General features: G+C 46.0%; 1 protein-coding gene and 1 long non-coding RNA gene across 3 annotated transcripts in view; one reads left to right on the plus strand and one right to left on the minus strand.

Annotated features, from left to right (window-relative positions):
• Positions 1–1,323: 1,323 nt before the first annotated feature.
• Positions 1,324–7,523, plus strand: LOC110308617. Of its 2 annotated transcripts, none has more exons than XR_002379580.1 (3): positions 1,324–1,366; positions 6,266–6,429; positions 7,137–7,499. It is a non-coding gene; the product is annotated as an uncharacterized LOC110308617 (long non-coding RNA). The 2 variants fall into 2 exon arrangements; XR_002379581.1 differs by lacking the exon at positions 1,324–1,366 and adding an exon at positions 4,721–4,852 and having other exon boundaries at positions 7,137–7,523.
• Positions 7,524–20,034: 12,511 nt separating this feature from the next.
• Ice1 (interactor of little elongation complex ELL subunit 1) overlaps positions 20,035–27,262 on the minus strand; it is a 49,849-nt gene continuing 42,621 nt past the window's right edge. Inside the window, exons 17-19 of the mRNA XM_021180576.2 lie at positions 26,389–26,495; positions 24,138–24,236; positions 20,035–21,153 (exon numbers count right to left, since the gene is read on the minus strand). Coding sequence (XP_021036235.1) covers positions 20,942–21,153; positions 24,138–24,236; positions 26,389–26,495 — 418 coding nt within the window. The 3' untranslated portion in view covers positions 20,035–20,941. The remainder of the gene's footprint in view (positions 21,154–24,137; positions 24,237–26,388; positions 26,496–27,262) is intronic.

Consider the following 27,262-nt stretch of genomic DNA (forward strand, 5'->3'; position numbering starts at 1 on the left):
AAAGAAAGAAAGAAAGACAGACAGACACAGAGGAAGAAGTACCCTTCTTTAGTGCAAGTCCCCTGTATCCAGAAGACCAGGCCATATTGTAAGGCCATGTGTCAACAAATGTTTAACAACTAACTGTCCCAGTGAGTACACCTTTAAACAGCCCAACCCAAAGGACCTGGCATCTAAGTGAAGAAGCTTACAGTGCTTCTGGGTCCCTATTATAGCTCCCAGCCCTGGTCATGTAGCTAGATGGTCCATTTTTCTAAGCTAGAGACCAGACCTCCTTTCTGTATAATGCTGTGGCCCACAGAGCTTGTGAGCAAAACACATGGCTGCTGTCTGCACCTCTGAGGCCCTGGCCCTTAAGTGTGTAGAACTCAAGGACCATGGGATTTGAGCATAGATGGGAACCACATCTCAGCTCTTTTTACCCAATCATGTATCCCTATAGGTCCACACAGTCACAGTTACACTAATATCCATGCACTGTGAGGCCAGAGAATCCTTTCTCTATTTTTGAGGTCATTTTACTATTATAGGAAAATTTGGTGATAATTATGAAGAATGCTATCCTGAATATCTTCATAATCGTGTGCTTAGGTTTGAAATTTATGTCACAGATGGGATTTTCGGGAGTTCAGTTGCTGGGTTAAGGAGGATTAATGAAGGTAGCCTCCTGAGGGTTACTGCCACGTGTGTTTCCAGAGAGTTTTAAGGATTCTCCTGACACCAGTAACAGATGAGTGTGCCCACTTCACTTGTAGCCTCCTCGGCTAAATCTGGCCTTGTAATTAAGAAAACTATTAATTTGAAGCACAAAATTCATAGTTTGAATTATCTCCCAAATGCATGTAGACGGGGAATGACAGCAAGGGCAGTTAGAATAATAGCCATATTACAGCCAGAATGCAAAGCCAAATGAGGGGTGATTTAACAGGACAAAGGAATCAGAAAGAATGACTGTCAAGCCCGGAGAGAGCAGAAGAGTGAGATGGATGACTGGGGGATGGAACCGTGTTTCAGAAGGAAAGTACAGAGGCCTGGCAGGCTCACAGGAGCTCCTGCAAGCCCATGTGCACACAGGATGCCCTGCACTGCCTCTCGCGTGCCTGGCTCACCAAGCTGAAGAATCTGAGGTGAAGGTGACGCTCTTTATAAGGGGGGCTCAGATTAGATGAGGTTTCAGGATATCTCTGTGTGGGAGTTAGGCTGAGGGGTTGGGAAAACCAGACAGGGTTACTGTACAACAGGTCAAAGATCTAAACAGGATGTCTCTGCATCTGCTTTCTTACCTGTTCCCCTCCCGTGTTCCCCTCTGATGGTGGCAGGAGACTGGAACACAAGCTTTAGATGAAGATCAGGAAACACAGAACAGGTGGGTTATGTTTGAACAGGTGAGCCATTTTCTGGAACACTTAGTGTTTCCACTTATTTTTGAGGACTAAGTTGATTTCCACGGGGCCCTGAAATCAACCTGTTAGATCTTCACTCTGCACCACCTGCCACACTGTCCTGCCTCTCCAGATACCCAAGGCTTGTGGTGCCTGCACCCTGTTACATGTACTTCGATTCATCAGTGATTTTTTTTGTGTGTGATGAGTAATAAATACATGCTACCTTTGAAATGCATCGCATGGCAATGACAGATGTGATCAGTGGCTCTAGTTAGAAAATGTAAGCTGACCACCAACTGGCTCTTCCAAACAAGAGCACAAAGCAGCCAAAGACCCCAAGCTCAGCTGCCCAGACTCTGTTCTGCGATGCCCTTAAGCACCCTGGTGATCCAGTGTCTTGGCATCATGAGGCTCCTTGACTTGGAAAGAGCAGCTGGGAAGATTGGATCCACTAAGTGAGTCCATTGCCAGGGTCACTTCTTGGAGCAGGAGGCCCTGGAGAAGGAAGATGGGTTACTCACACTCAACACTGCGTCCCAGGCTGTTGTCTTTCAGGATAAGTGGCAGCTCACCCTGTACACTAACTGTGTGTGGAACTTACTTCTGTCCAAACACACACTCACTCATGGAGGTGGTTTAGCATCTCCCCATTTCACAGGTGGGTAAAAGACTTGAAAAGACCTGTGCAATGTGTGGTTTGGATGTGGGTTGGAGGTGTGTGTGTCTCTCAGAGGTCCATCCCCAGTGGAGCCTCTTCCCAATGACATGTCTATAAAGTGAGCAAACAGGCTGGACCTCTGCAAAGGTAGACGGAGGCGCCTTTCCTCAGTCTGCTTAGTTAAAGTGCATCCCTACTTTTCTTCATTTCTGCATGTATATGGAACACAATTATCCCTAAGTGTCAGCCTCTGCTCCCAGGTGAGTCTTTCCTTGTGACATCTCCCATCAGCCTCTGCTCCTGGGTGAGTCTTTCCCTGCGACATTTCCCATAAGTCCTTTGCTATATTTGAATCAGCAAAATGAGTGGACTGCAGAATGCTTGCCATTAAATTATCCCACAAGATCCTTAACAATGCAGAAGTGTCACCCTGATAAATTTTTATTTTTGGAAGCTGGTGGTATGTCTAACACAATGTGCAGTGTGCTGGCTTTATTGTAGCCCCGAGAAGTTACTCAATTTTATTATATTCTGTTACTTCTGACTTACTGATTCTATAAGCAACTTTCTGATCTCAAGGAAACAGAAAATTGTTGTAGGAACTTAGTCACACCTGACTTCTATTACCTCTCACATTCTTCCACAAACTATTCACCATGGTACAGAGGCCATGTGTTTCAACCAATCAACATTTCCCATAGAAAGGTAGCCATTTGGGGGGCTATTCAGAATTACTGGAGACAGGGATGTTAGCTACTGACCTGGTTTGAATGTGATTTGTTCTCAGTGGCTCATACGCTGGAAGTTGATTTCCACTGTGAGGGCATGGGACCATTACCAGACAGGACCAAGGGGTATGTGGCAGCATCCCTAGGGGGAGTCAGTTTGGGGTGAAGTACTCCAAGGGCTAGACTAGTTCCTCAAAGGGAGACAGTTGCTGTAAAAAGGATCCTTTGCCCTGCAGCTCCCCGGCCTTCTCTCTGGCCATAGTCATCCTATGTACACAGAATCCCACTGCAGTGATGTCACCCACCATAAGGCTCCCATCAGAGACCAAACTGATGAGGCTGCCTGACCTTGAACTCCAGGCTCTACAAGTGTGAATAAGTAAATGTGCTATTTTATAAAGCCAACAGGTGTCAATTATCTTGTAACAGGGGAAAAAAAATATCACCGAATCAATACAGCCTATTCTGGGAATGCTTGGCTCTCACCTGCTTCCTGGTCCTCCGTGATGCGAATCTCCTCCAGTGAAGGCTCCTATGAATTGAGCTCTCCCACAGCCTTCCTTTGCTATGATGGACCAAGAGCCATGAGATCAGGAGTCCAAATAAATATCAATAATCCCTTACATGCTTCAGGGAGGCAATGTCTCAGCAACATAAAAGTATCCAACTCAGAAAAGTGACAGCATTGTGCATCTAGACCAGATCATGTGGTTCTTGTCTTGAGGACCTGGTTTGTGGACTAGACAAGCCAAGGAAGAGCTGGGAGAACAAAAGATCACCAGAGTGCAAGGATGCCTGGATCAAGAACAAGGACCCTACTGGGACTGAACCCAGACGGTTTGTTTTAGGTTCTTACCTTGTCCTGAATTAGAGTGAGGTTGGGCAAGATATAAGTTAAGAAATCATAGCTTTCATGCTGTGTCCTGGTTGCAGCCAGAGGCTTTTAGTCAGGTTGACAGTGAGAACCCAGAGCAAAAAGCAGAATAAAAAGATGCAGAAAAAGACTGAAGCTTGCCAGATGAGCCCACATAAAGCTGCAGAGAAAACCCTGTGCTACAGGTTAGTGTCTCACACAGAGAAGCAAAAAGGGCACTATTACAGCACAGGAGGAAAGAAGTTATTCTGTACACTTGTGAGATTTCACAGACTTGTGAGACCCCACGTATCCCAGGCTCCAGGAAATAAAACCATAAACACATTTAAAATGCTTTCCTCTGGTGAGAGTTTGTCCAGGTTCTCCTGCTTGCATGAAAGCATGTAAAGACATGTTTTTCCATGTTTAGCCACTCAAACCATGGCCCAAGCATGGGAGCTTCTGCTCAGAATAATCATGGCACTGTCATGTAGTATGAATGTTGCATGCATGCAAGGAAAATGTGAGATTCAGAAGCACAGGAAGGCTTCCATCAATAGTCTAGGGGGTAAAGACAACACAAAACAAAACTCGAGGCCAGAGAATATACGTCATGGTCAGATTCCCCACAGAAATGCCAGAAGGGGGCTGGAGCAATGGCTGCCCTTGTAGAGGACTCAGGTTCAGTTCCCAATATCCACTTAAGGTCTAAAGCTCTGTGTGGCCTCCATGGGTACTGCATGAACACACACACACACACACACACACACACACACACACAGATACACCTTTTAAAAAAGAGGGCCATGTATAAAGCTGCCAAGATGAGGTATAGATTGCAATAGAGATGACAGGATGTTGGAAATGCCATGAACATGGGAAGCCCACAAAAGGAAGTCACAGGCAATGCGTAGAGCCAGGGCAAGAGAGAGGTGATGTGAGCTATAGATGACAAGGCCATGGGTGTCAGGTGTCCTGCTGGTGCCTCTGAGCCCCAGGGTAGAGAGTCCTACTGGCCTTCAGTCCCCTCTCTTCTTCCTCTTTGGTATAAGAGTGTTTACTGTGTGACATCACAGGTTGGAAGCCTGTGACATTGTCTTCTGTTTCACAAGGTGAAGCTGCCAGACTGCTTTGAGTGCTGGTAGGGATTCTGAATTTGGACTTTTGAGTGACACTAGATCTTTTAAACCATTGGCTGCTCTTGGAGTTGGACTAGATGCATTTTCTAGTAAGAAAAAGAAAGGAGTCTTTGCAGTTATGAGAATTTTACACTTGAATCAGACACGTTGGGGGGGGGGGGCATTTTGAGTCTTTGTTCCTGATAGTAATATTTTGTGAAGGCATGAGCACCTTAGGAAGTGGGCCAGGTTGGTGGACATAGTTTACTAGAGGTAGCTCAGCTCTCTGCCTCCTTCCTGTGTACAGCATGATGTGAGGAGGCTTTACCACGTGTTCCTGACCCCACGTAAGTGGCCGTTATGGCTCTCATCACTTCCCTTCTATGAATGGACTTGAGACTCAGTGTGACAGTGTGTGAAAATAAATCTTTCCTTCCTTGTCCCTGTCAGGGACTGCAGTCCTAGCGACACAAATATAACTAATACATTAACTTGCTACTTTACGTAGTTCTTAGGCAAAAACCCTAGAGGGAACCATCCAGTGCACATCCCTGGGAGGGACAGGAGGAGACGAGTTTATGTGTGGGCATCCATGCATAACAAGGGCCACAGAGTCTGGAGTAGTGTAAGGAAGTGTAGAGCCTCCCAACGGGAGTCTAGGAAATGCCTTTGTTGCATTGGAACAGCTTGGTATTTGTGCAAAACAATGAGCTGAAGGGATTCTCCAACTATGGGTACCGTAAGAAAACTGAAGGACATCTTACTCAGTTACCCAGTGCAGATCTGGTTCTCTAGAGACAATCCTCAGCCAGCACAGAGGGTCACAATACAAAGATGTCGGTTGGGCTGGCAGGAACTGAGCTTGATCCATAATATTGATGATATTGATCCATGCTACCAGCCCTGGCCTCGAACCCAAGCTATGAATATGCAAGAAGCATTTATGAGCAGCAGAATGTACAACTACGGTGGAAATGTGACTAAAGGCTTCTGCTGGGTTCTTGGGTGGGCTAGCTATCCTTCCTGTCCATGCTCAGGCCCACTCACAGAGAGCAAGAAGGAGAGTAGAGACCAAGACTGGCACACACAAGGAGGGTGGGGCTGAGTCTGCAGTGTGTACCTTTGTGACTGAAGTTCTTAGAAGGCTCTGGGGCTGTCACTGATGCCTTCCCCCACTTATGACCCACCTTGAGCTTCTACCCTGGACTGTGCCACCTGCCCCAGCTGGAGAGTGGTTCCTGTTCTCTCCACACAGTTGTGTACTGACTGAGGCTATCCACACAGCACAGCAGCTGCAGCTGAGTTCTATGTGGACCTCTGTGTAAGCAGTCCTGAGCAAGGAGGACAGGGGCCCTTACTGAAGGTGAGGCAGATTACCAAAATGAACTTTTTGGTTAAAGACACAGAATCAGAGTATTTTTGCAAAATTTCAGGGATATGTCAGAGAGCTGGAGGGGCCACATGCCTCTGTTTACTTGGCCTAGATTAGGATGCTAATTAATATTTTTTTCAACTTGACACAGGGTAGAATCAACTGGAAAGTGAATCTCAACTGAAAAAATGTCTTCATCGGATTGGTGTACAGACATGCTGTGGGGCATTTTAATTGTCGATATGGAGGATCCAGCTCACTTTGAACAGCGACATCCCAGCAAGATAGTCCTGGGTGTTAGGTCTGAAAGATGAGGTATCTATTTAACATATCAAAGCAGACCTTGCTGCCAAGTTCTCCCAGAATCCTTCTGTTACAGGGTCCTTCTGGCTGGCATTCCCTGCTCTCTACTCTAAACTTTTCCAGCCCAAGGGGTAGACTACTCTCCCCACAGCTGTCCTTCCCTAAACAATCCAGTTATTTTAGTTACCTGGGCTTTACCTTTCAGGTCTCTTGGCTGCCCGTCCTGGTCTTCAATGCCTCTTCCCCCCCCCCCCCCCCTTTTCTCACATGGCCCAGCTCAGTCTGGTGAGGTCCACTCTGGACTCTCTCAGATCTCTGCCTCGGGGTGTGCTCTCCTTAACTACAATAAACATTCTCTTCCTCCACCTTAGGAACAGCCATGTCCTTCTTCCCTCCCTCCCTCCCTCCCTCCCTTCTTTTCTTTTTTTTCTCACTCAGTGGGATGTCTAAGAACACAGGCCAAGCAAGTCATGGGAAGCAAACCAGTAAGTGGCACTTCTCCATGTTCTCTGCTTTGGTTCTTGCCTCCAGGTCCCTGCCTTGAGTTCCTTTCTTGACCTCTGTCAGGGATGGAGTGTGACCTGAGTATGTAAGCTGAAATGAGCCCTTTCTTCCCCAAGTTGCTCTTGTTGGTGGTGTTTATCACTACGACAGAAAGGAGATTAGGACGCATGGGTTGCAATCATCCAGGTGGCTTGGACGAAGCCTTTGTATTTCAGGTCTGTCTGGGACTTGTGTCTGCCGAGGCATTAATCCACACCATCCCCTGAGAGCCTGACCTTCACCTGGCTGCTGAGTTCACCAGAGAGCAGTCAGTCATGTGATCGTCCTTGAGGACAAAGAGGCACCTTGTGATTAAAAATCACACAGACCCTGAGATGGAGTGGATTAGCCTAACAACCTTGAAGTCTCCTACGATTTTTCACCGAAGGAAATAATGAACACACACATCATGAAGAATTAGCAGCGAGGAGAGCAACACCCTCACTTTACGAAGTCTAGACTCAGAAATATGAATGTCTTTGTCCCCAAATATGCCAGCTGGGAGCTGTGCTCATCAATCACTTCAGAAATGGTTTCTTCCAAATAAAACGACCTCTCATACTAGGCCACCCGTCTCCCTGAGTCTGGATGAGTGACTGGTGCAGGGGGGTGTGGCCAGTGTGCTGGTCTCGGTCTTCCATAACGAGGTAGGGAGGGGTGGTCTGGGTCTTGAGAATCACAACATAATATAAGCAATAGTCCATAGAGGGACCTACTGACAGATGGGTGACACACACAGAGACAGAACACAGACAGTTCTACTGACAGACGAATGCCACACAGACAGACTGCAGTACTCAGACCTTATATCTCTATGATTGAATGTCTGGCAGAAAGAAGCAAAGGGGTGGGAACAGTTTTTGGCTCTTGGTTTCAGCAGATTCAGCCCAGCCTCTACATGTACACAGGCAGAACGCCCAGGACACAAAGGCACATGGCAGTTGATAGCCTCTATCTCATTCTAAGCCTCGGGTGAACAGGAAACAGAGATGGAGACTAGGTAGGAGGGTATTTTTGATTCCTAAGTCGACATTCTTGTGGAAGCTGCAAGGACAGCTGTGTGGAAATTCAAGGTACAATTGCTGGGGCTACATGTAGGTCTGAGACACACACACATATACCAGGAGGGAGAGAGAGCAGATGGACAGGCAGTCAGTCAGACAGACACAGTGATGAACAGAGTCTCACATTACTCAGTGCTCATATATTCACAAATGTGTGCCATTCTAGGCTCTCCATTGCTCCCAAAGGACTCAGGTTTGGAATTATGTAATTGTCTCTCCAGCCGAAGAAATTTATTCCAGTGATGCTTGGAGAGAAATGATGGGGGAAAATTCTCTTACCTTTTGTCTTTTGAACATGTGCTCATTTTGCCCCATTTAACTATTTTTATTCCAGGAGAAGACTAGACTCATGTGCATTTGCCAGCCAGAGACTCCATGTCCTCCATGATCACAGTTTACACACGGCAGCAAGGCATCATAATCAGGAGAGAGGCAGTAGCTACAGTCAGGATCATCAGTGCAGGGGTCCCTCACACTCTGCGGAGTAAGACCTAAGCCTACCCCCACCCCCTGCCCCATTACACTCCTCTGTGTAATCAATTGCTGGCAATCAATAGCACCAGTGACTACTGGTAATCGATGATACACTTGCTTTCTGCAATCTCATTTCAGAAGTTGTATTTCACGGTAGGTACTATTAGAGCTCATCTTCACATTTGAGGCCAGTTGGTGCAGGATGGAGAATTCCAGGTTGGTGCTGGTGTGTGTTCACACTCATGTGCCTTTTTAGTATTTTCAAGATGGGTTTTCAGAGTTCCTGGTGACGTCTCTGCTGAAAACACTGCTCACAGCTTCCTTGCCACCCCGTGCACTTTCCTGTGGCTCACAGCTTCCTTGCCGCCTCGTGCTCTTTCTTGTGACTTCCCTGGTCATTCTCTCTTTGCAGCTCAGTTCTGGTTTCCAGCAGTCGCTTCAGGCATTCCCAATGGCTTCCTCTGTCCTCACTGGCATTTTCTGGGTGCTTTGAATCTGTGGACTGATGTCTTTCACCAGTTTTGCTCTCAGTGATATCTCATTGAACATTATCCATTTTCTCTTCTCCCATGTTAAATGCCACTGTGCTGTATCCCATGGCCTTCTTCTTAAGTCAGTGCTATCTTTCACTAATGTCTGTGTTTGCTTTTCTTGTCCTTTGTTTGTCTTCGCCTTTCAGGACTCTTTAGCCTAGATTGGCCTTACCGTCCTGGCAATCCTCTTGCCTCAGCCTCCCAAGTGTGAGACATCATGACTGAGTGGGCTGATAAATGCCTAGGGCATGAATGAGGCTTGACTCCACATGTGTCTGTGCGGGGTTTAGTAGGTGCACAGCATCCCATGGCTTTTGGTGCTTGTACTGAATAAAAGGGGGTGGGCCGGACAACTGAGAACCAGAACCATCTCTGCTTTTTAATTCACACAGATGTGAACAAGCAGCCTCCCTCATGCTTCCTCCATGACAGCCAAGGGCCACTCCAACCTCCCTGCTTTCCCTGGCATGATGGACTATGTCCCGAGATCCAAAATAAACCCTTCCTCCCTTAATTTGTTCCTCATCAGGTATTTGCTCACAGAACCGAAAAGCAGGAACACAGACACTCATTAGCCAGCCCTAGAGTTCCCAGGCTAATCTGCTGAGTCGGTTCATCCTGCAGCCTGCAGACTCTTCACTTCTACCGATACATGTCCCATTTCATGGCACATTGCTGAGGTCTCACATGCCCTTGGACATGCTAGACATTATTAAGTAGATCATGTCATCTAGTCCTGGATATTGTAGGAACACTTACCAAACAATTCCAACTCATGAGCCACAGAGACTGCTTCGGCTAGCCACTGTTGTCTCCTGAGACATCAGAACTTGGCTGCTGAAAGAAGTTTTACTTTAATTAATCCTGATCTGTAGTCCAGCTGGGTCTGAGCTTTTGGATAAATATTTGCTTCTCTAGGGAGCTGTTAGAGACCATACCGTGAGAAAGCGAGCCCTTCACAATCTCCCACCCTGGCAAGCCAAATGGTCTCATGCTAGGAGCCGGTTGTCACTCCCTCCTCCCTGTTCCCTTCCTGGCACCTGAGGCTGTAAAAGCTGAATTATAGTCCGTTCTTCCTGACTCTCATGACTTCCAAGGACACGAGTTACACCTGAGCCCGGCCTGACACCCAAGGCTGTCAAGGAGGATCTATGTTCTGGAGATAAGATGCAGAGTGCCCACCGCCTGGCACCTGACTTCGGCCCCCATGTCCCCTGATGCCCACTTCTTTGTTCTTTGTTAATTCCCCCTCAACCCCTCCTTATTCCCCTTGATGTATGCTTTAAAACCCGGCGTTTCAGCCTAATAAACCGAGACCTTGATAGGTAACACTCTACTTGGTCTTCGCTTCTCTTTTCTCTTCCAATCCCATTTTCTTCCAGGTTTGCAGCCCCCCTCGCACCCACGAATAACTGAATCCCGTGGGACGGGATAGGGAGCCACCTTCACACACTGTGTAAGCTGGCTCAGCATTTCCCACTTTGGAATACTTAGTTTCTCAGCACTTGCAGAATTAACATTTTTTTTCTTCCAGTTACTGAAATCACCAGCTGCCAGGCCAGGAGACATTGCACTGTGGTGCACAGGACAGGGGGGCTGAAGCCTGCAATTCCCCTCTGGGCCTCTGTGGGGAGCTTGCTCTGTGTGCCCACCTGCAACCTCAGGCAAGTCTGCTGCTCCCAGACAGAAGGCTCTTGGGTCCATTTGTGCTCAGGGTACCAATGGCCTTTGGCTTCAGCATGCACCCTCCTGACCGGCTTTAGAGAGAAGTTGTAGAATTGGGGGCTCTCAATCTTATCTAGTCTTTGGCATCCTGGACTTGAGATGAGGACTGAGAAGAGGGCTAGCCATTTGAAGGATTCCCTAGAATTATAACCTGTGCTATAATTACGTTTGCTTAAGTTCACATCAAGTCCCCTTGCCCTTGCACACAGAAGACTTCTCTATTGCTCCTACAAGAGTGTACCTCTGGGCATCAGAAGAAATTGCCCCATTTCTAGACTGGAGTTCATTTTTTTCCACACAAGCCCTAACATTCACATAAAAATCCCATGATTTTGTGACATTTATGTCAAGTGTGTGTGTGTGGTGTATGTGTGTGTCCCTGCCTGTGTGTATGTGGTGTGTATGTGTATGAGGCGTGTTTTAGTAATGTGTCTGTGAGAGTGCTAGTGTGTGTGTGTCGTATGTGTGTGTGGTTATTTATACTGCATTTTAGCCTTATAATATGAAGCATGTCTTTGTGTTTCTAGGAGCTTCATATTGTCCTTCAAGCTTCTTAAAATTTTTATAATCTCTCCTTCTGGCATGCTCTCCTCCTCATGCCTGTATTAACCTCTAAACACACTGAGATCCCTGCTGCTTTGTATTCTGAGCCTGATACATAAACATAACAAATGCAGTCTCCTGACCCCATACACAGTTGTTTCTGTTGGTTGTCCTGGGGCATTTTCTTGGGCTTCTCATGTTTTCACATTTGTAGGTATGTGAAGCCATGATCCTTGAAAGTTTGTCTATAACAATCCTTTCTCCCTTTTTCTTTTTGTGGTCTCACATACCCCAGGCAGGCCCTGAATTCCCAGTCTTTCTCCGTGCCCTCTGAGTTGTAGAATTACCAGCCTGTACCACCACCACATCCAGCTGCCGCTGGGCCAAGGATGCCAACCAGTGAGCAGAGCAGCCGCTTGCCCAGCTCCCCAGCTCTTTCCCCACAAGAGCAACCTGTTCCAGCTCCAGCACTCCCTCTGTGGTCACCCCTTCCCTGTCCTTTCTTACCTCTAAGAAACTCCTTTACTTTCTGCCAGTTCACCTGGGCAGGGCACAATTACCATCTGGTACTCAGTGTTGCAGGGAGTCTCGGTGGGAATCCCTCCTCCTCTGCCTGTCAGGCCTGCTGTCAACCATGTTGTTCGTACCACCACATGGCCATGTTAACTGTGCACATTCAGACTCAAGGTAAGAGATGAGGCCCAACCTATTAGCTGAGGAGCCTCTCCACCACCAAGTCTGCTGTGCAGAACAGAGGGGACAGCGTTAGTCCATTTACAGGCCAGTTCTCCATCACAGTGGGAGAAAAAGTGAAGTGTTGACATGATTTCTACGCAATCTGTATTGCAGGATCTGCAAGTGTTAAGATGAATGCAGATGACTATTATTTATCTATCTAGCTATCTCTTTAGCAGTGCTGAGGACATGCCCTGGGCCTTGTGAATGAATGTCAGGCCAATCTCCACCAATGAGTCACGTTGCTAGAAAAGTAAGACTAAATTTAAAAAAATGTATCGTTTCTACAAACTCTTATTATCCACATTCAACTTCAAATAATTCAAACAACAAAAATCTCAACCTTGATTTCTAATTTGAAACTAATCACTGAGAAGAAATAATTATCTCAGATGACTAGACATTGTTATTTAACTATTGCTTGGGATCTTGTGAGTGAATCTTTGATTGACTAAATCTGTGTGAGACTGAGTTAATTTAGAAGCAACGTGCTGACTCACTTCTGAAATTACACAGGGATCCTTCGAGATGAGGTATCATCTATTTTGAGATGGAAGTCATCTTCTGTTGGGGAAGGACACACCTCAGGAGTGGCACACATGGCGGGGTTCTGAGCAGAATGCATCATAAGGGTGATTTCTGTATCGACAGACATTGTCTGTGTCCCGTCTCTCACTCCTCTAACTCATATGCTAGTGATGTTTCACACAGCTGGGCTGTGTGAAGGGACCTAAGACAAGCAAACAGACCATGCTCTGTCTTTATGGAACCAATTTGCTTCCTGTGGTCAGCCCAAATCCACTTACCTGGGCAGAATAAATAGCATCTGTCTCCAGAAGATGGAGGAGCCAGCTGCCAAGCAAGTCAAGCCTCTCCACACCTGTTCGCCTACCCTTGTTCAGTTACCTGAAATGCCCAGATGTGGGCCCTGGAAACACATCTTGCCTTTGGTGAACAGGTTGTGAGGCCCAGAAAGCGAGCTCTGCAGCAAGTGCCTTTTAAGAGACTCTGCTGCCACCAAGTTGTAGTGTGCTCATGCCTCAGGCTCTAGAAGCAGGTGTAATGACAACAACAATCTGCCCTGAGGAAGACAGAGGTGTTGTATTACTTGGTTAAAAGAGAGTTTGTATTCTCTCTCCTGCAGAGAAGTTGAGAGGTTCATTGAACTGCAGCCGGTAGCAACTTCAATAGTTAACAAGGTGTGCTGTGATACTCTGTATGAACTGGAACATTAAAGAAACCCTGGCTCACCCTTACTCACAGTCAACAGACCCAATCCGAAGTGAAGGCAAAGCAAAGCAAGCCAGACTTTCCCGTTCTGGTAGGATACTTGCTAGTTCTGTTGAGATGCCACAATGTCAGACTCTCCCTGTGCAATGGGACAATGACTATTCCTTCAGGACTTTGTATTTTGTCTGAGTGTTAAGGCTCACACAATGTCTTGAATGACAATTAAGACTATTGACAGCCTTGTGAGGCAGCGCATACCCTTAGTCCACTGAGGAGACACAGAAGGAATGAGTAGGAGACCAACCTGGACTACACAGTGACTTCAAGCACAGCCTGGGCTACAGAGTGGGACTATGTCTCAAAAACTATTGTGGTTGACCTGTCTTGCTACATCTTTGCTACATACGAGCATGAGGTCAGAGGCCTGTCTCCAACTCATTCTGCACCTGAACCATCCAAGCCACCTGTCTGTGAGAATTCCAAAGAGGCCACACTGTAACCATGCTTAAAGAGGCATCTAAAGTCTCAATGCTACCTCTGAGGTCCCTCCCTGAATCCTTAGAGGCCTGGTCATATCTGCTTTACTTCTGAAGAAATTCTTCACATTATCTACACCTGGCCGCAGCAGTGAACTCTTTCCTAACATGGGAAAGGCCCTGGGTTTGACCCCCAACACAGCAAACAGATGCATAAGAGATAGGGGAAGGAGGACGACAATGGAGGTGGATTGTCTGAAGGACCTTTTGTTTCCTAATGTGTTCTCAGTGGTGGCCTCCAGACCAAGTTTCAGAGCGCCCCCTGCTGGGAAGTCTAGGTTGCTAAGGCAGATTTTCCACTAAAAAGGCTTGTAGGAACTACCAATAACAATGCAAAACTAAACAAAATAAAAGCCTTGGGTGGCCAGGCACAGGGATCTGTCTTGAGGGTTCTGTCTTCACAAAGTCTTTATATCTCCTTTCTGTGCCAGAGCTCAGCCATACTGTAGAGTTTGAATGAACAGGACACGATGTAGAACTTGTGAAAAACTGAAATACTGCCAGATGGACTGTCTTGTTTGTTTTTTGTTTGCATTTGTTTTTGTTTTCTTGAGTGCCTTTAAAGGAGGTACACTTTTAAAGGGGATATGCATTTAAAGGGGATAGGCTTTTAAGAGGGTGTGCCTTTACAGGGGGTGTGCCTTTACAGGGACGTGCCTTTAAAGGGGGATACACATGTAAAGAGCTGGAGGAAATGTGAAAGAGGGATTGCTTTCTGGATTTTCATCTTGCTTAATTTCCCATGCCTTACCAAGGTTCCTCTTTAAAAGTGAGTTGCCAGATGAAGACTTAGGTTTAGGGGTTGCACTGCAGGTATATCAACTGAGGGAACAGCTGTCAAGTGGAACAAGGCCCACTCAATAGGAAGGAGTCCATCCATGCATGGCTCTGTGCAGCTAGCCAACCCATAGCTGGAGAGGCCATAGAGCTGAGAGGAGATCCACTATTGCTGCTTCCTAAGCCACCAGTCTTCTATCTGTTCTTCATCTGTCCAGGTGAGTGACGCTCTCACTCTTCATTAAGGAAGTAAAGGAGACTCTTAGAGAGGCACACACCAGTTCAAATGCAGAGAATAAGGCACTGTGTGTTGGGGGTGGTGAAGGAGAGGGAGGCTGGAAGTGCTATATAAAATTCTAAAAAAGATAATAAAACTTAAAGTTAGTTACACAAAATCATGGCAAGACCCAGAAAATTTATCTTTCTCATTATCAAACAAGTGTCACAAACAGAGCAATACACTTGAAGTATGACTCTGGACCATGGCTGATGTGATGAGGGTTGAACTCCATTCTCTACAAATGCAGAACGAAAGGGCCAGGAAGGAGGGCTCTATAGGCTTCCTTTGTATTTATGACATGCCTGTTAGGCACATTCTGAGTGGATACTGCTTGCTTAAGCCACACCTCACCATCTCTATTCTGCAGTACACAGCAACCACCTCAGAGGTGGCTCTGCAGCCAGCACTTGCTTCTGCAAACTTGCTTCCTAGCATCTCATAAGGAATGTGTTTGCGTTTCAAAGTACCAGCAGCTGGACCCAATTCTAATTTGAGGGTTTGCTTACTATTTTAATTTTGAAGGTATCCCCATGCATGAGAAAGTGTGGCGTGAGTGTAAACTGTACAATGTTTGGGATAAGTCAGACACAGACTCTGTCATCATCTGTAGTCAGTCACCTGCTGAGCAGCAGCACCCCACAGCCTCTCCTCTCTGCCCATCATCACTTTACTTTCAGCTTATAGAAGCAGCTTTTCTATGCCCCACAGGACATCATGGAACTTGGTTTTTCTGCTAAGTTCACTTAACACAACATCCGGTTTTATCCAGCCACAGCAACATGATTCTTTGAGCATACACCCTATTCTCTCATATGCATATAGTTTCTTAGGTGCACATCAGTTGATCAGCTGGTGGAGGGCTTAGGCTTGTTTGTAGCTCCTGGTCACCGTAAATGGAACTGTGGACCAGGAGGTGCAGGTATCTTTGCAATAGGCTGATTCCATTTTTATTTTTTATTTTTTGGGGGGCCACATTCCCCAGGAATGGTCTCAAGCTTTAGGTTAAGAACATCCTCACCGAAATGTTAATTTCAAGCCACACTCATTACCCTATCATCCGGTTTCACTGGCAATGGACACATATATTGGGATGGAGTGAGACAGCTTCCTGTGACTTTGACCTACATTTTTCTGGCGATTAGTAGTGAACATTTTATCGTGTATCTATCAGACATTCCCACACCTTCTGAGAGACATCTGTTTGGGTGGCTTGCCCATTTTTAATGGGTGTGATAATTAATCTTGATTGTCCACTTGATGGGATTCAGAGTCACCATGGAGACAGATCTCTAGGCGTGTCTATGTGGGATATAGATTAATGAGGTCACCTGAGATGGTAAGACCCACTCTATGTACGGTTGGCACTATTTCCATGAGCTGGGGGCTCAGAATGAATAAGAAGATACGAGCTAATCATATGCATTCAGCAACCTTTGCTTCCTGGTTGTGCATGCAATGTGACCAGATACTTCACCCTCCTGCCACTATGCCTTCCCTACCACAGTGGACTGCGCCCCTTTGGACTGCCGCAGAAATATTCCCCCTCTCCCACGTTGCTTCATATCCAGTGTTTATCTTGGCAACAAGAAAAGAAACTCTTTACTTGAAAGCCCCCTTCTTACTTCCTTGCATGCTCTCCACATTTAGCCTAGATTGATGCACTTATAGGTGATGCCTTCCATTCTGTAGGTCACTTCTTCAGGCTGTGTCATTGCTAAATAGCTGACTTTGATGTGATCCCTATCATAAGTTATTTTGTTTTATTTGCCTATGTTTTTGAGATCTGATAAGAAAAAAAAGAAAACAAGCCAGCAATCTCACCAAAACCCATCTATTCCAGTGTCCTGAAGTGTTTTCTAGTTTTCACTGACTAGCTTGTTTTATGATTTTCCATCTGTTTTATTTTTCTAACTAGTAAACATAAATATTCCATTCCCAACACGACCTGTTGACTTTTCCCCACTGTGTTCTTTCATAACTATGTTGAGCTGGTTTAGATGTGGGAGTCTGACTGCAGATTTCTCTCATGGATCTGTGAGTCTGTTTTCACATTAGTACCATCATGTGTTGACTACCACAGCTTGATAGTGCTTTATGCTAAGGCAGCACAATGCCTTCTGCATTGTTCTTTATGCTCAAGACTGCTTTCCTATTTGGAGGTTTCTATGGCTCTGAACAGAGTTCAGACTAGAGGTTGCACAGTTGTGAAGAATGTCCTGTTTGTTCTAGATTGCAACGGATTTCAGAGATTTTTTACAGTAGTGATTTTTGGACCCTGTGAACACGGGGTAGCCTTTCTATCTGTATGCATCAAAAACTTCTTTTTGGGGTGTTGAGATTTTTCATTTCTTTTGTTGACCTTATTGCCTTTGTGGTGCTGTCCTGATTTGCTTCAGGTATCCTGTGGTCGGCAAAGGCAGTATTACTGAACTTTGAATGCTATTTTCTTTGTTTTGAGATTTGTGCATTCTTTAGTCCTAACACTTTTTTTTTTTTTTTTTTTTTTTTTTTTTTTTTTTTTTTGTAGATCTCTGTTTACAGTCACATTATGTGCAGTGACAGTGACCTTCCTCTTTTCCAATCTTACTGCTTTTTTCTTCTTTCACCAGTCTGATCCCCTGGTCTAGGACTTCTAGAATGGCAGTGAATGGCAGTATCATTTTCTTGCTCCCATTCGAGAAAGAAAATAGCCAGTCTTTTCTAATTCGATTTAACATCAATTGCTGGCAATGGTAACCACACTTTGTTGACAATGATACGGTCTTCAGCACCCAGCTGGTTCAGTTTCATCTGCAGGGATGTGTGTCTTGAACCTACCCAGAGATCTTCACGGGCTCCATCCTCTATAGAAGTGGTAGGCTGCCCTGTGAGTCCCAGCAGGAATTGGGGAAGGGCTGGGGCTGGCGCAGTGGAGAGGCTGGTAGTAGGAGGAACCGAGGGGTGTATCTCGCCGAGCCTGCTGAAGATCTAAACTCCTCCATGAAGCACCCATAAATGCTGCACCCATGCCACCCAAATGGAATTCTCTGGCCTTTGACTTTGTCTTCAGCTGCACGCAGAAATTACTTACCAGTGGTAAACACACTGATGACAAAGGAGGGGTGGTCAAAGAACATTAAGAAGGAAATGCCTTGATATAAAAATAGCATCTGTTAATACTTTGTTTAGAAAGGCAGGAAAGGGGTAAGTGTCGGACAGGACGCAGTAATGGCTTACAAGTTAGTTCCTTCCTTACTCTAGAAATTCAGCTTCTAGAACTGCCTCATTAAAGCCTTTGCCTCATCTCTGCTGTGAGGTACCCATAAGCGCTATTCACACTTTAACTGCTTCCTATAGGAGCATGTCAGAGCATGTGAGCAGCTCTTTTCTTCTGAATGGCTCAGTCAGGCCAGAGTGCCACACCTGCCCACAGCCAGTAACATGCCTGGACACGTGGGGTTTTGCCCTCAAGTGTTTTATTTTGTGATTATTTTTAACAATCACGAGAGAATTTGACTGAACAGTTAGAAATTATTTGTACCTGTTACTTTGTCACCCACCTGACCCCCATGTACCTTAGACATAATGGGCTCAAGAAGCCAAACTAGTAGCTTAGGAGTAGAAAAGAAGCCAAACTCGTATCTTAGGAGTAGGAAAGTGCTTTCCTGATGAGCAGCCACCTAGTCACCTGGCTCTGCTTACAAGATGGTCTGCAGCACCCTCTGGTGGCCACAATTCAAATCCATCCTCCTTCCACAGTGGCATTTGATGAGTTGCACAGCCCCATCTTTCGTAATGAGGAAAAAACAACAAATGATCACCTTCACTGATGTGACAGCTCCAAGAATATATTGCACCATGACCCTGGAGGTCTCCGGAGGGCCAGCAGGTATGTCCAGTCCATTTGTCTCCACAGTTTCACTTTTCAGTCAGGATGATAAAAGCCTCCATCTGTACTCTGCTGGGTACCAGGATTCATCAGCTTAAAGCTACTTGGCCCGCAGAGAGTCATACAGCACCATGGGTGACTTCTGTCCATGGGGATGGATGGATAGATGGTAGTCTGAGCTGGAACTGGTACTACTGGACTGGAGAATACCACTGTCTGTGGAAACATCCAGATGCTCAACCACTGGACACTCAAGACACAGGAAGCGAGGCCTTTCCCTTCCCCCTTGCTTTGCCACCTCGACAGGCCACCACTCACCAACAGATGCTTCACTGCTTTACCTAGCATGGGGACATTGTGCTTTCTTCCACTCTGTCCCACCTTCCATCTGGGAGGTCCGAGGCGAAGCTCTCTCTAGATGAGGAGACAGATGGGAGGGGAGGGAAGAGGAGGGAAAGGGTGAGGAAGGAAAAATCGGAGGATATGAATACAAATGAGCAAGTCAGCGCTTGCCTCCATCAGCTACTGATCCCCAAATCTCTGCCCTGATCTCTAAAACAATTTTGCTTGGGGGGGGGGGGGCTCTAGGCCACCAACAGTTGAACATCTCGCACCCCCTCTTCCTCCTGTACCTGTTGAGGTCCTATGTCAATTTGCCTTTCTGGGTATGCCCAGAGCATCCTTTACCCTTCAGCAGCCCCACACCTCTGGAGGCTAGGGCTCCACAGTGAGACCTGCAGCCCAGCCTTAAGTGCCCTGCAGGCTGCTGTGGAAGAGGATCCCATGGACAGTCACTTGCATTTGGGCCCCATACCTTTTCACCCTCAGCAGGATGACCTTCACTTTCCAGGAGGAATGCGACTATTCCCTCTTCTTGTTAGATGCTCTTCTTCTGGGTCCTTCCAACTTTACCTCCTCAGAGGACCTAGAACTCATGCTGACGTCTGTGCCCCTTCTCTGTGATTACAGACCCATCACTGCCAGGTTCAGTGGGTGATGACTTAAGAGACTTACCCATTGAGAATATGGCTCTCTCTTAACAGGCTTGTTGAGCACTAGCTCAGAGCATAGGCAGAAGGAGGCACTGAAGAACTTCCAGAGGGGCAACCCACTCACTCATGTTTGTGAAAGCTACTTAAGACACCGATGCAAGTCACCAGAATCATTGTCAGGTGTGACTTTATAGGCAGCAATTATAACTGAATAGCGAAGTCTACACAGAACCATTTGACACTCCACAGTCTGGGAGACATCTTCATCCACACTACAGATGGGACATCAAGCACACATAAAAACAATCACAACAGTGTGTATGGCTTGCTTTTATTTTTTATTATAAAAACACATACAAGAGTTTTAAGAAATGATGAATATAAGACAAATCAGAATCACAGTGAGTTATTAAACCCATTTCTATATACAAATAAAAAAATTCCGAAAGTGGAACATCATCCAATGTGAGACACATCATAGATAGCACTGTCTGTATGCACACACCCCACAGAGCTGTCCCTATGCACACAGCCCACAGGGCTCCGATGCTCCCTCAGACTGGCCATCTCTACACAGCCAAATGGGAGTCTTGCTCTGTCAGTTAATCCTGATAGTAGTTTATGGTTCAGGACATTTACAAATGGGAGGAAACACACTCACATACACTTCCACCAAGTTTTACCTACTATGGTACTACGGTAGCTGTGCACTACGCTGTGGTTAAACTCTGGAGCCATTTTCAGCTACAACAGTGAGAGACTTGCTTAGTTCTTGTTTTAAAAGACAATTTGCTTTTGCCTAGCCATTTACTTGAGCATAAACTCTAAAAATGACTCAGGTACCAAACCATGTTTTTGTATGTTTAAGATCATTATAAAAAATGCCACTCAACCTTTAAAAGCCACTAAAAAGGACACTTTTGCAGCCAAAAAAATAAAAAGGGCTAAGTTCAAGTTTTTGTTGTTTGACCAAGATACAATAATACAATCTATATGTCTGTGACCATACAGTCATAACTGAAATGCATGTGGTATAGGGGGAAATGCAGCTGCCTGCTTCTGTCCTCATCAGACCACGAGGCGCGCTCCTGTGTCATCTGCATCATGCCTTTCTCTGCTGAAAGAAGGCAAGTGCTTTACAGTAGAGCTTGCTAAAGCCCTTCTCTCTGCAGTGATCATGACCTTCCGGTAAGCCTCCTGTCTCAGGGAGCTGACAGCCAGCTCTCAGGGTGCACAGTCTCCTTTGCTTGTACAGCCAGCCAAGCCATCAGCACTCAAAGAGCCAACCTCTTCCAAACAGTTGACAATGGCGGACGGAATAGCNTTGGAAGTTTGTGTTCGCCAAGCTTCTAGAATCTTGGATATCTCTGCTGGATTGCTAGGACTCAAGTCACAAAGGGCATACACAGCTGCAAGCTGTACACCCCATGGGATATCTGAAAAGGATTTTCAAATCAGTTATAATACATCAACAAAGAAAGCATCTGGTAGCATCTAGGCAAGTGGTAGCATCTCCGTGTATGACCTAAGGAAAACCACTCAGACATGGACTACTTGCGGCCACTAATGAGGAAGTCACATTACAAAGAAAAATGTCTCACAACAAAAATGTCCATTCAAGACCTGTCTACAAATGAAAACTAAAAGCTCCCTGCCCCTCTGGGCACTGGCTGTTACCAGTTACATGGGGTTACTTCTCTAACCCCAGGAAGCTGGAAAAACACGAGGATCCTCTAACAACCAACTAACACAAAACTCTCAAACAGCCTCCAGCACAGACATGAAAATCATAATAACTTTAGTCTATTTTTACTAAGTAGTCCATTTATACAAAAGCCTACCATTGTGTCAACTGATACCAGATGAGACTATGATTCTGAGCCAGTGTGACTCCAGACAAGAATAACTCCAGGCCAGTGTGACTCCAGGCCAATTTGAGCCTGGGCCAGTGTGGCTCCAAGCCAGTGTGACTCAAGATCAGTGTGGCTTTGGGTTAGTGTGACTCTAGGCCAGCATGGATCTAGGCCAGTGACTCTAGGCCAGTGTGACTTCAGGCTAATATAGCTCCAAATCAGTATAACTGCAGGTCAGTTTGGCTCCAGATCAGTTTGACTCTAGGCCAGTGTGGCTTCAGGCCAGTGTGGTACTAGGCCAGTGAGACTCCAGACCAGTGTGGCTGTAGATCAGCGTGACTCCAGACCGGTATGGCTCCAGATCAGTTTAACTCCAGGTCAGTTTGGCTCCAGACCAGTGTAACTCCAGGCCAGTGTGACTCCAGGCCAGTGTAGATCTAGGCAAGTGTGGCTCTAGGCCAGGATGGCTTATAGGCCAGTGTGATTCTTGCTTAGCGTTTCTCTAGACCAGTGTGGCTTAGCGTTTCTAAGCCAGTGTGGCTCCAGGGCAGTATGACTCTAAACCCGTATAACTCCAGACCAGCATGGCTCCAGGGCAGTGTGACTCTAGACCAGTATAACTCCAGACCAGCACGGCTCCAGGGCAGTGTGACTCTAGGCCACTGTGGCTCTAGACCAGTGTGGCTCTAGGCCAGTTTGACTCTAGACCAGTGTGGCTCTAGGCCAGTGTGACTCCAGACCAGCATGGCTCCAGGGCAGTGTGACTCTAGACCAGTATAACTCCAGACCAGCATGGCTCCAGGGCAGTGTGACTCTAGGCCACTTTGACTCTAGAGCAGTGTGGCTCTAGGCCAGTTTGACTCTAGACCAGTGTGGCTCTAGGCCAGTGTGACTCCAGACCAGCATGGCTCCAGGCCATTGTGACAGATGTAGTTTAATCAGAGTGCCATTATCATTATGTTGGCAAAAAGTTTACTTTTTAAAATCTAATTCATTAATTATAACTTAATGTAATTCACTGATTTTAAATGTTTCAGGAGCTAAAGTTCATTAGTAGCCATGTCTCTCCATCTTCTATGAGCAAGGCAGGGATAAACAAGGCAAATTAGAATTTCAGGTTGTGTCCCTCATCCAAATGCATATCCACGTATCACAGATTGGATTAATCTCCAACCATGACATTCATTTATGACCCATATATGCCTTACATGCATAGCAAAGGTAATCTAATATAACAAACTAATATGTTCATGTTATTTAGCAGATTCATGATAGGAATTTTATGGCTCTGGTATTTTGTCAGTGTTTAAAAAAGTTTTAGATTTTCATTTTCCACCAAGGGCAGCTCTGGAAGGTTCCCCTCCTCAAGTAGGAAGCAAAGGCCAGAGAAATCCATGTGTCTAAATGTTAGTTCTAATTGAGAATTTAGAAGATTTTCTTCCCTGATACCGAAGAATCAAGAAAAGCATACATATGGCTCCCTCCAGAGTCAGTATTCAACGAGACATGAATGAGGCATTCACAGCCTTAAGCAGGTTTCCAGACTGCAGCACTCAGGCCGCAGCAACAGGGTTGACAGGCACTGCAGGCTCCTTACTGTTCCCTCTGGCATTTAGTGTATGAAATGAGGACAGTGCCTTTCCACCTCCAGGGAGCTAGGAGGCATGTACTAATATACACGGCTTTTAGGTTACACCCATGACAGCACCACAGTCCAGGCTGCACATGTTAGTGAGACAACTTACCAGCTATGACCCTGGCTACCTTTTATGTCAAGTAGCATCCAAATTGTCATCAAGAGCACTTTCCTATGGAAGCAATGAACACTGCCTTAGCAGCAGGACAGTGTCTATAGAGAAAGTGCTTACAGCTGCTACTCATGTGCCTGGCACATCAGGCCTGCCACCCAGAACTGAAGACAAAGACCTGCGGCTGGGAGTAGCCCAGTGCCATCAGGTGTCTAAGCTGTCAATTTGTATATCTAGTACAAAGCTGTTTACATTATTCATTTACTGCTCAATATTCAAAAGAGACACCAGACTCATCATTCAAAGAGTTACTCTGAGTTAAGCTTTACCCACAAAAATAAGACATTAAATTATATGCCATGAAATCCATAATGGTTAACACAAGGGCCCACTCTGCTACAGGATCCTCCCCTCTGGCTGCTGTGCAGGTTTTCTCTGAGGATACAGCGCAGGAGGCAGCCTCATGGGCAGTTTTTCAATTGTAGTTTCCTCCTCTCAGATGACTGCAGTTTGTGTCAAGTTGACACAGAACTAGCTAGCACACTATCTACCTAAGAAGGCAGCAGGCATTTTGTGCTCATACATGCATGGATGAGAGGTGGTAAGCCATTCTCAGGATGCTTCCTGAATGACAAAGCACCAGTCCAGGAGCAGAGTTCCCTTTTTTGAGGAAGTACTGCTCATCAGGGCAACTGACCCTTGAAGAAACAACACACCACAAAAGGTCAAAAGCACATGATTTTAAGTTGGAAGGACTGGCTCATGTCCTCAGGACATGCAGGGAGAACAGTTCAAAGGTAATGAAAGCCACAGTCTTACCTTCATCCTGAGCATGTTGTATGAACATACCAATAACCGAGCTGATATTCTTCACAGCAGTTGGAAACCCCTCCTTCAAACCCAACTGGCCTAATCGACCTGAAGTAACAAAACACAGCAAAGCAGAGTTCAATAAATGCTGGCTAATATTTCCTGGAAACTGTAATTCATGTCTTATTTTGTTAATTTTTTTCCATTTCCCACCATACATGGTATAGTTTAAGCCTGAAGACCTGTAGTGCAGTGTGGGCCACCACTCACTGAGACAGCTGAGGCCACAGGGCTCATAGCACAAATCGATGCACCCTGCCACTCAGGGTGCTGCTCACCACCTAGTACCCATGCACAAGCACAAACACCTGCTTGCTGCCTTCTTACAATGTCAACTTGATATAGGCTAAAGTCACTAAGAAGAAGGAACTGCAATTGAGAAAATGCCTCCATAAGATCAGGCTATAGGCAAGCCCATAAGGCATTTTTTTAATTAATGATTGCTGTGGGAGGGCCTAGTTCATTATGGGTGGTGCCATCCACGGATTGGTGGTCCTGGGTTCTCTAAGAAAGCAGGCTGAGCAAGCCAGTAAGCGGCACTCCTCCAGAGTCTCCACATCAGTTCCTACCTCCAGGTTCTGTCCTGACTTCCTTTGATGATGATCTGCGATGTGAAACCATGAGCAAATAAATCCTTTCCTTCCCAAGTCACTTTGGTCACAGTGTTTCATCACTAACTAAATGATGAGACCCTAACTAAGACAGACAGCAATGCAGAAATGGAACTTAAGTAGTAGTCACCACAGGCAAAATATAACATAGGTAAATTTACCAGGTGAACAGAGAAAGCCTGTGGCCTTACCAACAGACTATGGTGACAGAGCAGCAGCCGCAGAAGGAAGCATGGGGCTTACTGTACACTCTGAGGGAGGGTCACAGTACAAAGGCAGCACCAGATGAACCACAGCATCTTCTCACGGGGTAAAGGAGGCGCTTCTGCCTGGCTAGTGCTAATGCCTGACGAACAAGGCACAGCTCTCTCAGTTTTCATCCATCCTGGACTGTGGTGCACACGTGTGACATGGAGGTCACAAGAGTGCACACCAAACTCACAGCACACCGAGCACAGGGGGTTGTGAGAGTACACCCAGACTGAACTGAGCTCAACACCTTGCACCAGACTCCCTACTTAGGAGCTCTCCAGTACTGAAGTATGAGCTGGTGCGTGTACTGTGTTGTGTATACTGGTGACATTTGGAAGATGTGCATAATCAACTATTCCCCAGGTGAACACTGCAGATCACAAAACTGAGAGTGAGCAAACGAGTTCTTCACCATGAAAGCTAGACTAGTGGACTGCAGCTTTCACAAGTAACAAAAGAACTAATTTAACAGGTGCCACAGCAAGACTCCATTTCAAGAAGAACAAGGTGGACTATCTACAGATTTTCAAAATGGTTCCTGAAACGCTCTTCACTTTCATTGATTATATTCTGCACTCATACACGCATGCTAGCTGATCCTTAGTTTGCTAGCACAGGCTCTCTGGACTGCCTTCTTCCTGCTCCAAGACAGGAACAGCCTCTGACCAAGGAACTCAGCTCAACAGTCTGAGACACCTCCTCAGACTGTATGGGACCCCACACCTATGCCTCTAGCCTTGACGTGGCTCTCGTGAACACCGAGACTTTGGCCAACTCATTAGGTAACATGATTCCATGCACGTTTTGACTTAATTCTCATGAAGGTACATACCCACTCAGACTCAAGTTTTTGTCTTCGATGTCTTATACATGTTCTAAGCACAGCATCATTAATTAGTGTGTGCAGTTCACAAGGAAGAAGGAGGGAATTTGTAGATACAGTGACAATCAGCAAGGATGTTGTATTTCCCACTACACACTTACAAGGTTTATTCATATAGCATATACTCAAATGCCAACATTGTCTCCACAGTATTATTGCCTTTGAGTTCAGTGAAACCCAAACGGCCCTTTGAAGAAATCAGCTTTTTGAAGAAAATAACTTATAGGAAGATATTCAATTTGTGGCTCCTGGGGATTAATCAGAACCCTCTTTAGCGGCTAGTGCCTCTGCCCACTTATCTCACTGGCCCACAATGACATTCTAGACACTGAATAACTTGTGAACCTGTCTGTGTATGTGTCAACACCACACCTAGAATGCCACAAACAGCCAGAGTACTGAGGTAAGAAAGCAGAACGGGAAAAGTAGGGTTGGTGCTGTCACGCAGACTTACCAATCAGTCTCAGCACAGACGCGACAATGACATCAGGGGTGTACGCGATGTTCGAATGTCCTTTTCTGTATTTGATCCACTTATCCATCACAGGCCATAGCTCCTTACTAGAAAATAGCATGACAAGATACATGTCCATCCCCATGCAGACAGTACTAGTGTGTGCCCACCCCCATGCAGACAGTATGAGGTGCGTGCGTCTGCACTGCTCCTATAATCTGGCTTTGCTTTCCAGCTCCCTCAGCCCCTTCTGTTTACAGATGTAGATGACATGGTGAAAGAATAGTACTTTCACTACCACTGAAAGGATCCTGGCAAAGCACTCTGACAGGTGCCAGCTCTAGCCCCTCCTGCCACTGAGAAAGAGTAGCCCTGTCTCCCTGAGCTCACAGGGGAAATCCACTCAAATCCTGCATCCATGCAGATGAGGCACTAGATAGAAGCTCTGTCATTTCCTTATGCAGGACTCACTCAGAGGGGCATGCTTCTCCATGTCTATGTGCAAGGAGCTCCTCACAGACAAGCACCTTGACACAGACCTCATTCTAGAAATGCACCTAGTCTCAGGTCTCAAGTGTGAGATCCAGGTGTCTGTCATTCCTGGAATCAGGAAAGTAGGAAGGACAAGACTCTCACGCACAAATAGCTTGACTCTCACAGGAACCTTCAAGCATTTCAAAGACACAAGTCACCAGCCATGTGGTAAGTGGTTTAATATCATATCTCGTCTTAAACCAGGCTTTCTCAGCCAGAGTTCAAAAGTAATTTCTTTATCCAAGGGTCAGTTTTCTCCACTCTCTTATGGGATGGTGTATGGTAGGTGGCAGAAGCACAGAGAAGCAGAGAAAGCTTAACTAATTAAATCCAATGGCTG

The sequence above is a fragment of the Mus caroli genome, chromosome 13, assembly GCF_900094665.2.
Source record: "Mus caroli chromosome 13, CAROLI_EIJ_v1.1, whole genome shotgun sequence".
NCBI lineage: Eukaryota > Metazoa > Chordata > Mammalia > Rodentia > Muridae > Mus > Mus caroli.